Consider the following 11,687-nt stretch of genomic DNA (forward strand, 5'->3'; position numbering starts at 1 on the left):
AGCACATGGTAGGACCTTGTGTGTGGCAGCAAACATGAAATTTAATATTGATTTCTTTGATGCAGTTCTAAGATATGCAAAGAAGGAACTCTCTACCTGTGGCTCTTTTTGGGGGAAACATGGAAGGAGTTGTTTTTTTGTTTGTTTTTGTTTTTGTTTTTGTTTTTGTTTTTGTTTTGGCTGTGCCTGGGGCTTGTGGAAGTTCCTGGACCAGAGATAAAACCCATGCCACAGCAGCAACCTGAGCGGCTGCAGTGATGCTGGATCCTTAACCTACTGTACCACAAGGGAACTCCCAGAGAGCTGATGTTCTTATGTCTTAGGTGAGATAATTGCAATTTTTCATTATTAATTTCAAAATCGAGGCTAAAGAATTTGCAATAGCAGATACCACTCTGAGTCATCAAATATTGCAGTCTTTGGCTGTTTGCTTTCACAGGTTGGAGGTTTCAAAGAAACCTTTCCGGAAAGGGCCTCGGTCTGGGTATCAAGAGAGGGGTGTGGGAGAGTATCTCACATTGGTGTGACCTCAGAGGTGGTCACTTAGCTTTGTTGAGCCTCATTTCTCTGTGTGTAAGAAGCCAGGGGTGGAATTCTAAGAATGTCTAAAGTAAGTTCCCTTTCTGGTAGCTGGATTATTCTAAAGACAAAAAAAGGAAAATGGCTTTTGATCCCTTTGGGATTGTAGGTGTATATAGCAGGAGAGTTTCTCTTGTGAGACAGACTTCTGCTCAACTTTTCTTGTATCCCACTAGATGCAAACTTACACATAATTCAATTCTTTTGTCCAGAGATTAAAACAACTCTCCAATGTCAAGTGAACAGTTTTATAACATCTTCTTCTTTCTTTCTTTTCTTTCTTTCTTTCTTTCTTTCTTTCTTTCTTTCTTTCTTTCTTCTTTCTTCTTTCTTTCTTCTTCTTTCCTTCCTTTCCTTCCTCCTTCCTTCCTTCCTTCCTTCCTTCCTTCCTTCCTTTCTTTTCTTTTCTTTTCTTTTCTTTCTTTTCTTTTGTCTTTTAGGGCCACACCAGAGGCATATGGAGATTCCGAGGCTAGGGGTCCAATCAGAGCTACAGCTGCCAGCCTATACCACAGCCACAGCAACTTGGAATCTGAGCCATGTCTATAACCTACATCACAGCTCACAGCAAGGCCAGATCCTTAACCCACTGAGGGAGGCCAGGGATTGAACCCAAATCCTCATGGATACTATGTCAGGTTCTTAACCCGATGAGCCACAATGGGAACTCCAGGTGGAGGTGGTGATTTTTTAAAGAGGGTAGTGAACAGTAGTCATATTCTCCAACAAAGGATGAGAAAGCTTTAATTGCTAATTAATTAAATTACTAATAATAAATCACTCATTAGGAGTTCCCATCATGGCTCAGTGGAAATGAATCTGACTAGGAACCATGAGGTTGCCGGTTTGATCCCTGGCCTTGCTCAGTGGGTTAAGGATCTGGCATTGCCATGAGCTATGGTGTAGGTTGCAGATGCAGCTTGGATCCTGCATTTCTGTGGCTGTGGTGTAGGTAGGCAGCTGTAGCTCTGATTCAGCCCTTAGCCTGGGAATCTCCATATGCCGCAGGAGCAGCCCTAAAAAGCAAAAAATAAAAAATAAATAAATCATTAATTATTAAACTATTAATTAATTAACATTAATTAATAAGGGTTTATACAGTTTGAAATCTATAAAGAAGCCTGCGTATCATTTGCATGCAATCTTTTCAGTCTTTTAAAGAACCTGGCATGTTGGAGTTCCCGTCGTGGCGCAGTGGTTAACGAATCCGACTAGGAACCATGAGGTTGCGGGTTCGGTCCCTGCCCTTGCTCAGTGGGTTAACGATCCGGCGTTGCCGTGAGCTGTGGTGTAGGTTGCAGACGCAGCTCGGATCCCGAGTTGCTGTGGCTCTGGCGTAGGCTGGTGGCTACAGCTCCGATTGGACCCCTAGCCTGGGAACCTTCACATGCCGCGGGAGCGGCCCAAGAAATAGCAACAACAACAACAACAAAAAAGACAAAAAGACAAAAAAAAAAAAAAAAGAACCTGGCATGTGAACAGCAAATGACAGCTTAAATAAAAAAAAAAAAAAAAAAACAAGCCACCATCAGAACTCTTACAAAGAATAGATAGGTTAGCAAAAACAGTGGGCTTTGTTCATTCCACAGCTATTATTGAGCATCTACCATGTACAGGGTCTTGTCTAGGTTCTGGAGATTCAGTGGTAAGCAAGATAGAAATCTCTGCCCCTGTGGAGTTCATGTTCTAGAGCCAGATGCAGACAACAGATAGGAAATAAATTTGTGTGTGTGTGTATTAATTATTAAAGAAAACAAGTAAAGAAGGGATGCAGGAAGTGATGGGGTTTGCAATTATAATAGGATTGCAAATTTAATCTCACAAAGAAGGTAGCATTTGAGTTAGGACTTGAAAGGAAGTAGGCACAGGCATGTGGATTTCTAAGAAGTGCCATCAGGAGAGGATGGTGCCAGTGTCCCCAGGTGGGGGCACTCAGGGCCGCTGGCTCTAATGTGGCTAGAATATGGTACACGCTGAGAAAAGGGATAGGAGATGAGTCAGCAGGGACCAAGCCATGAAACCTCAGGATTTCAGTGAAATGGGAGCCAGAAGAAGTATTTGGGCAGAAGAGTGAGATCTCGATATCATTTCAGCAGGATCATTCTGGCTGCTGTGTTGAGAACAGTCTTGCTGGTGGTCGTGGAGGAGAGGGCAGAGGAAGAAAAAGGTACGGCAATTTAGAAATACGCCCATGTATCCTTTAAGAAGCTTCCCATCGAGGAGTTCCCCTTGTGGCTTAGAACAAACAAACCTGATGAGTACCCATGAGCATGCAGGTTTGACCCCTGACCTCAATCAGTGGGTTGAGGATCCAGCATTGCCGGGAGCTGTGGTGGAGGTTGCAGACATGGCTCTGATCCTGCATTGCAGTACTGTGGCATAGGCCAGCAGCTGCAACTCTGATTCGACACACCCCGCTCTGCCTTTTCTGCATTCCTACTCAGCAGAATCCATGAGAAAAACAAAATGATTGTTGTCTAATGCCACTCTGTGTCGAGATGGGTTGTTACACAGCAGTGAATAACTGGGACACAGGGAAAAGGGAAGAGGCTCCCATAACAATCAATGTGGGTGACAGTGGTGGCTGAGACCAGAGTGGTTGCTGTGGGGAGGTGAGGAGTGGTCAGATTCTGGATATCGTATGAAGGTGGGATCATGAATTTGCTGACTCAGAGTGTAAAATGAAAGAGGAAGATCATGGACCATGCCTAGGTTTTTGGTTTGAGCCATTGGAAGGATAGCATTGTCATTTACTGAAATGTGAAAGTTATAAGGTTTGGGACAGAGGGGGAAGTATCAGAATTTAGTTTTGGACATGTTTAGTTGGAGATACTTTTGATCACTTAAATAGAAAGATCAAGTAGGCAGCTAAAAATTAGATAGATAGATAGATAGATAGATAGATAGATAGATAGATAGATAGATAGATAAACAGAGACACACACACATATACTGACAAGTTGGATCTTCATGAGAGATCTGCTGGTAGAAAAGAGAAAGGGTACAAGGACTAAGCCTGCTTAAAGTTCAAGGAGATGAGCAAAACCAGGAATAGAAACTGCAAAGGAACAGCTAGTGTTATAGGAAGGTCAGAACCTGGAAGCCAAAAGAAAAAGGTTCTTTAAGGAGGAAGAATAATTACTTGTGTCTAGTGCTGGTGATGGGCCAAAGAAAATGAGGACTGAGAAGACATCATTGGATGAGGGACTTCAAGGAGTTAAGACTATCATTTTTTTGAGCACCTCTTAGATGCTGAACACTCCTATAATAGCAACACAGGAGTACGAATTAGCTGCCAGCCAAGTTTTATAGATAGTAGCTACCATAATTAAGCATTTACTATATTTGTGATAGTTATTGGAAGCCTCACATGTGCTATCTCATTTAAACTTTACCGTTACCATAACATATTGACATCATGACTTAAGAAACATGAAGCTACATTCTCAGTGTGGTACAGCCAGAAAGGGGCAAAGCTAGGACCCTAATCCAATTCTAGCTGATATCAAAGCTCACCTTCCTCATTCACCCTTAAGTGGTTCCCTGGGAAATCCTGAGGGGTGCTGGAGTGTGAAAAGCCACCAGAAAAGATATCTCTTTTTGGGGAGTTCAATTTTACTCAAGGTTTTAAGGGAGGATATAAAAGTAGTTTTATAGAAAAAGAAATATGAATGAATTATAAGGTGGAATGCAAATTTCTAATATAAATTTTTATTATTTTGTTTCTTTGTCTTTTCTCCTAATATAAATTTTTAAATAGGAGTTCCCATTGTGGTGCAGGGAAATGAATCCGACTGGTAACCATGAGGTTGCAGGTTCAATACCTGGCCCTGCTCAGTGGGTTACGGATCTGGTGTTGCCTTGAGCTGTGGTGTAGGTAACAGATGTGGCTCAGATCCTATGTTGCTGTGGCTGTGATGTAGGCCAGCAGCCAAAGCTCTGATTAAACTGCTAGCCTGGGAACCTCCATGTGCTGAGGGAGCGGCCCTAAAAAAAAGGCAAAAAAAAAAAAAATTAAAATAAATGAATAGGAGTTCCCTCCCTGGCTCAATGGTTAAAGAACCTGATTAGCATCCATGAGGATGTGGGTTTGATCTCTGGACTTGCTTAGTGGGTTAAGGATTGGGCGTTGCTGTGAGCTGTGGTTTAGGGCACAGACGGGGCTCAGATCTTGTGTTGCTGTGGTTCTGGTGTAGGCCAGCAGCTACAGCTGATTGGACCTCTAGCCTGGGAACCTCCATCTGCCACAGGTGCAGCCCTAGAAAGACAAAAAGACAATAAATAAATAAATAAATAAATAAATAAATAAATAAATAACATGTGGGCTTATTGTCTGGGTCGCTTTGGCTTGTGTATGGTTTTCACTCCTTAATAGATCAGTTTATGAATCCCTTTACCTTATCTTCTCTGGAAAGACTACTTATTTTTTTCTGATTGGGTTGTGAGAGCAGAGACTCTTAACCTGGAGAATCCTATAAAGTCCAGGAATACATGAACCCTCCACATGGAACCTTTTGCAATATGGACAGACTTACTTTTCTATAGAAATTATCTACCTCTTTTCAAAGGATCCTTGACTTCCAAAAGGCTCCAAATGGCAGAGAAACTACAGTCAGAAATAACTTGTAGTTAGCAGGGTAATCATGATTTGCACAGAGTCATTTTCCTGGGCAACTTTTGAAGACTCAGTTATACCCTATCTAGAGAACAACAATGGTGACCAAGCTGTACGAATGTACTGTCTTACAAAAGGCTTGTGTGTTGTCACTTCCTAGGAAGTCTGAGAAGTTTGAGCAGTAAAATGGTGTCAGTTCTATGGCATTTTGGAACCTAATATTTGAAATCAGTTTAGTCAAGGAAATCTAGTATATGTGGTCTGTCATAATTCTTCCTCAAGCTTGCAAACTCCAGGATCAAGTGTTCATATAACAATTCAGGAAAATTAGGATGTCAGACACACCTATTGCTTTTAAAAATATAAATTAAGTCTAAATGATGATGATCCAAATTCCCTGAATCATTCTTCCTAAATGTATATGACAAAATAGCAGTCTATTTATGACCTTTTATTTTTCTCACTCCATTTGCCTATAGTTCAGAGATTATGGTTGTGACTGATGGCAATGTCTCCTTGACATCTCATTATTAGAATTCTGAAGGATTAGATACTAATACTTAAAAATCAGGAGATTCTTTCCCTTTCCCACTCCGTATGGATTTCTAGCTTATTTGGAAAATCATAAGATCTGTCAACACAGGACCTGCTTTCCAGTTGTGACAAAGAGCCTTGTTAAGGTAAACCAATTCTTCTTGGAGAGGGTGTGAAAAAAAAGGGAACCCTCCTACACTGTTGGTGGGAATGTAAATTGGTATAATCACTATGGAAAAGAGTGTGGAGGTTTCTCAGAAAACTAAAAATAGAACTACCATATCATCCAGCAATCCCACTCCTGGGCATCTATCCAGAGAAGACCGTAATCAGAAAAGATACATGCAACCCAATGTTCATTTACAATAGCCAAGACATAGAAGCAACTTAAATATCCATTTACAGAAGAGTGGATAAAGAAGATGTGGTACATATACACAATGGAATATTACTCAGCCATAAAAAGAATGAAATAATGACATTGGCAGCAACATGGATGGACCTAGAGATTATCATAATAAACGAAGTTAGGCAGTGAAAGACAAACATTCTATGATGTCACTTATACGTGGAATCTTAAAAAAGGATGCAAATGAACTTATCTGCATAACAGAAACAGACTCATCGACTTTGACTTTGAAAACAAACTTATGGTAACCATAAGTTTTACCAAAGGGGACAGGTTGGGGGAGGGATGGACTGGGGGTTGGGATTGGCTTATGAACACTGTGGTATGTGGGATGATTGGTCAATGAAGGCAGGCTGTGTAGCACAAACAACTCTATCCAACAGACTGTGATAGTCTCTATAGGAAAAGAATCTGAAAGAGAATGGATATGTGTACATGTATAATTGAATCACTCTGCTGTATAGCAGAAATTATCACAACATTGTAAATCAACTATACTTCAAAAAAACTTAAAAAAAAATGAGAAAACACAAACCCATTCTCACCACTTCCTATTGTCCATACCAGGCCCTGCTAGTCTCTTAGGAATTGCTGTAATCAAATGATCTTCATTGTGGCCAAACCCTTGAGTGAAGTGGGATTTAGAAGGAACTAGGACAGGTGTAGTAGATTACTTCTCTGAGCTGTGCTCATAGCACTTTTCCCCCCCAAGTGATTAATCTAAATTCTGAAATTACCAGGTCAGCAATTTTGTTTCTAAAATGGTGGGGACAACTTCTTGTCGTAGTAAAAACTACATAGTTCAGGCCAAATGAGACAAAGGTGACAATGAAAAGATTAAATTAAGCATATTTCAAAATAAAGGCAGTGGATTCCTTGAGAATAATTAAGTCAATGTCAATCCACTTCTACTTGTGTTTCTGAAGAGAATCATTTTCTAGGACACTTTAGCAAACAGCTACAATTAACTTAGAAGATATTAAATATACTCAAAATATGTATTATTTTAATTAACAAAACTTCTGAACATGAACACACACATGCTTCTTTGCCTGCTGCTTTTTCATAGATAACTGAAAAAGTTTCAGATGTCCTCAGGTTGAATAATTATGTTTCAGGTTTGAGAGCATTCAAATGATCGTGTTTTTGCACGGGTGATGATATTTGAGTTCACTGTATTTGGCAATACTAGCCAGACACTCATCTTAAGTATACAATTCCTATGTAAGACATAAAACAAAAGAAAACCAAAGTGTAAAGCTCAGGGAAAGGCATCTTTGCCAAAGATTGATGGCCAAAACAAATGCTTTCCTCACAATGTAAATATGAGGCCTGAAAATGGTTATGATGAGATTGCAGAATGATTTTTCCAGACATTTAAAAAAATAGAATATCTGTATGTTCACTCAATTAGAGTTGATTAACAAACTACCACCATACAAAAACAATAATTATTGGTTTGCTCAAGACTCTGTCATTGGAGTTCCCGTCATGGCTCAGCGGTTAATGAATCCGACTAGGAACCATGAAGTTGCGGGTGTGATCCCTGGCCTTGCTCAGTGGGTTAACGATATGGCGTTGCCGTGAGCTGTGGTGTAGGTTGCAGATGAGGCTCGGATCTTGCATTGCTGTGGCTCTGGTGTAGGCCGGTGGCTACAGCTCCGATTCGACCCTAGCCAGGGAAGCTCCAGATGCCACAGGAGCGGCCCAAGAAAATGGCAAAAAGACAAAAAAAAAAAAAAAGAATCTGTCATTTAGGCAGGGTTCACAGGTCATCTATACTCTATGAAGTATCAGTAAGAACAGATAGGCCATGGGCTGGAGGATCCATTTCTAGGATAGTTCTCCCAATACAGAAGTTGGTGCTGTATCTGTGCTAGGAGAACAGCAAGGATACTTTGTTTCTCTGTATTCCAGTTTCTCCTGGGCTGCCTGGGCTTCCTTCAAACACAGTGCCTAGGTTTCAAGAGTGTTTTATGAGGACTGGATTTAAGTTGCAAAGTTTGGGGTCAAGACTCAGTTTGTTTAAGATCCTCAAAGCAAAATGGATTAAAACCAGTGACTGAGGATCCTGATTGTAAAGACAACTTCATCCACATCAGGGAGAGAAAAACAGGTCTTTGTTGGCCCTCCTGCCCTAAGACCTCAGTAGGGTTTCTTCTTTTTGGAAAATACTTTATGAGCCATAATTGAGATTCTCAGTGGAAGCCAATTTCAACTTCGTAACACCTAAATAGATCTAAGCAAACAGGGTCTGGATGGCCCTTCAAAAAGAGCTTTTGGAAAAGGCAATGGCCACCCTGATATTTCCTGCTGCTCTTAGGAAGGTTTCAGTACCCAAAAATATTTACGGTTTTATAGGAGCACATAGTAATGGACTTTAGGACCCAGACTTTTGCCTTAGGAGTGGTTGTAACCATCTAGCTAAGTCCCTAACTTGGACACCAAGTCAAAGTAGAGAGAGGGGAGAAAGGCTTTGAGGGTTCTGTCCCAGCGAGAGCTCTCAGGGTCAGAATGGTCCAGAGGGTGAGCCAGCCAGTGGCCAGTTTTCCAGGCATTTCAGGGGCAAAGAGCATGTTTAAAATTTTTTTTTTCATTTTTACAGCCAAATCTGCAGCATATGGAAGCTAGGGATTGAATCAGAGCTGCAGCTGCCAGCCTATACCACAGCCGCAGCAACACCAGATCTGAGCTGCATCTGTGACCTACTTTGAAGCTTGCAACAATGCCAGGTCCTTAACCCACTGAGTGAAGCTAGGGAAGGATCAAACCCTCATCCTTACAGAGACTAGGTCAAGTTCTTAACCCACTGAGTCACAACGGGAACTCCAAAGAGCATCTTGAGTGGTAGCAGTCTGTATCAACACGGTGACAAATAGATGGTGGATATTAGGCAAATGATGAGAGTTGAATACTTTATTTCCAATTATACTGATCTGGAAGAAGCTGAGGTTTGGGGTAGACACTTCCAAGGTTAGGGTGATGCCTTTTGTAAAGACGCAAACACATTTTGAGGACCACAGCCTATGCACGCACAGCTCAGGTTCCAGAGTACATTTCCCCCATCTCTTTCTTTTTTCTTTCCTTTCCTTTTTGTTTTTTTGTTTTTAGTTGTATTTACTCTGATTTTTAATTGAAACTAAAACCAAAATAACAAATGTCCCCATTTCTTTCCTTCCGCTGGATACATGCATTTAATTCACTGCATGGTAAGTTGGCCCCAGCCAGACCCACCTGTCCTGCAGATCTTAGAACCATCTAATGTTTTCCTTGGTTCTCCGGGCAGGGATGAGGGAGGGAGGACCACTCAGGTTTCTTGCACAGCTTCTCATTTCCCAACAGTGAAGCTGCCTGTTTGGCTTTGCTAATCTTTTCCTAAGCAGGTGAACTTGGCCTCGCTGCTAAAAGCAGAGGGCCTGGGCAGCAAGTGGGAAGCTGGAAACTGCCTGCTTATAAGTAGCTGGCAGACCCCTGGCTCCCTCTTTGAATAAACTGACAACATGTCTTGAGTTCCTCCTCCTCCTCCTCCTCCTCAGTACATTCCTCTCAAACATTGTGTCACAGCAGGAGCCAAAACTTTTTAAAAAGTATCAAATGAGAAAACAATTAGAGGTCTGTTTAGTTCCTGTGTGCCGCATGTAACAATAAGCCATGGCTTTCTGAAGTGCCTCAGAAAGGAATGCTTGTGATGTCAAGTTTCAAAGACTCTGGCCCCAAATCAAGCTGTAGGCTATGACAATGCTCCACTAAACATTAGTAAGAAGTCACTTTTGTACCAGAAAGGTGCTCCTTGTGTGCCAGGGGAGGAAAAAATGCCATCTACACCCCCAGGATCTCGGCAGCATTTACTTTCACTTCATCTTACGAAGTGTGATGCATGCAGCCTGCTGTGATCTCCCGAGGAACTGAGATTTAGCAAAGTCTCAGCCTTCACAACTCTGCTACCACCCATGCATGAGTGTAAACAAAAGTCTAGCAGGGATGTTTGAACCTTAGGGGTGAAAGGCTCCTGGGTCTGCATCTGTCCTGCCTTGTAGAGAAAAGAAATCCCTAACTTCACCCACACCTAAAACTTTTTGGTCTCCAGGCATCTGAAATTGGCTGAAGGGAAGAATCGAGACACAGGAAAAACACTTCCTGAAAAGGAACTTCAGTTAGGACAGCTTCAAACAGCTCTACAGAGAAACATGGAAACATTCAGGTCAGAGAGAGGGGCAGCAATTTGCCTCTTACCTGGGCTTCTTTCACGATCCCGTTTCTCTGGCAGTTTTCATTGGGACAGTCACTCTGGATGTCAACAGATCCATTGCAAACAGCACCACCTCCAGGATCAGCCATTTGTGGGAAATGATGGAAGGAGGTGGCCGGTTTCCCTCCAGAGGCTCTTGACAAGCTTTAGTTTTGATATTAGTGAGGGGATGGGATGAAGCACTTTGGGCAGAATACTTGAAGGAATCCTACCAATCAGGCTTTTCCAGAAGAAGAGCCACAGACTATCTTTTGGGCAGATCTTTGAAACTAAACGCGAATGGTTACCTTTATACTCCTCAAATCAGAATGTGGCCTCCATAGCAACAAAACTGCTCCTGAAACTACAAAGGAGATTGCTCACTCCACTCTGACTCCTCTTAGAACTGAGGCAACCAGGAGGCTGCAAAAGCCTGTGTGAACAGAGAGGAGGCTGGCAGGGAGGTGGAGAGTCTTTTAAAGACACACACACACACACACACACAGCACTGCACATTCAAGAGTCGTCATCTCTGGAGAGTCAGTGCCAAGTTTGCCTCTATCCCTCCCTTGCCTGCTTCCCCCCGCCCCGCATCTAATTACATTTTTGGTTGTAAACCAAGCTCCGAGTCAAATACTTCTTTTGACTGGTGGCAAAATAACATTCAGAAGTGGTTGCCAGGGGCAAGAGAGAGAAGAGAATGGAAAATGACATTTTAATGGGTGCAAGTTTCTCTTGTAGAAGATGGAAACACTGGGGGTAATGGAAGACGGCAATGATTGCAATGTGAATGTACTAATGCCACTGAAACTAGACACTGAAAAATGGCTAAAGTGGTGAATTTTGAGGTATTGTATATTTTACCATAATATAAAAATATCCCAAAAAAATCAGAACCCACTTAATATTGACACCAGTGAGAGCAATGAAAGGTACTAACTCATTAAGAATCCCAGTAAGGGAGTTCCCGTTGTGGCCCAGCAGGTTAAGAACCCAACATAGTCTCCGTGAGGATGCAGGCTCGATCCCTGGCCTTGCTCAGTGGGTTTGGTATCGAGTGTTGTGGTGAGCTGTGATGTAGGTCACAGATGCTGCTCAGATCTGGTATTTCTGTGGCTGTGGTGTAGGGTGGCAGCTGCAGCTCCAATTCGTCCCTAGCCTGGGAACTTCCATATGCCACACATATAGCACCCACCCCACCCCCCAAAAAAGAGAGAGAGAGAGAATCCTAGTAAGCCAAAAATCTGGGAGACAGAATATTTGGTTTCTTATTATGGCTTTGTTACCTTTATCAGGAAAGCTATTTTATCTCTTTCTGCCTC

At 42.0% G+C, this 11,687-nt stretch overlaps 1 protein-coding gene across 1 annotated transcript in view; it reads right to left on the bottom strand.

Moving 5' to 3' along the window:
- Positions 1–10,834, bottom strand: part of SPTLC3 (serine palmitoyltransferase long chain base subunit 3) — a 139,828-nt gene extending 128,994 nt beyond the window's left edge. The window contains exon 1 of the mRNA XM_047771673.1: positions 10,371–10,834. Coding sequence (XP_047627629.1) covers positions 10,371–10,475 — 105 coding nt within the window. The 5' untranslated portion in view covers positions 10,476–10,834. The remainder of the gene's footprint in view (positions 1–10,370) is intronic.
- Between the last annotated feature and the right edge of the window lie 853 nt (positions 10,835–11,687).

The sequence above is a fragment of the Phacochoerus africanus genome, chromosome 3, assembly GCF_016906955.1.
Source record: "Phacochoerus africanus isolate WHEZ1 chromosome 3, ROS_Pafr_v1, whole genome shotgun sequence".
Taxonomy (NCBI): Eukaryota; Metazoa; Chordata; class Mammalia; order Artiodactyla; family Suidae; genus Phacochoerus; species Phacochoerus africanus.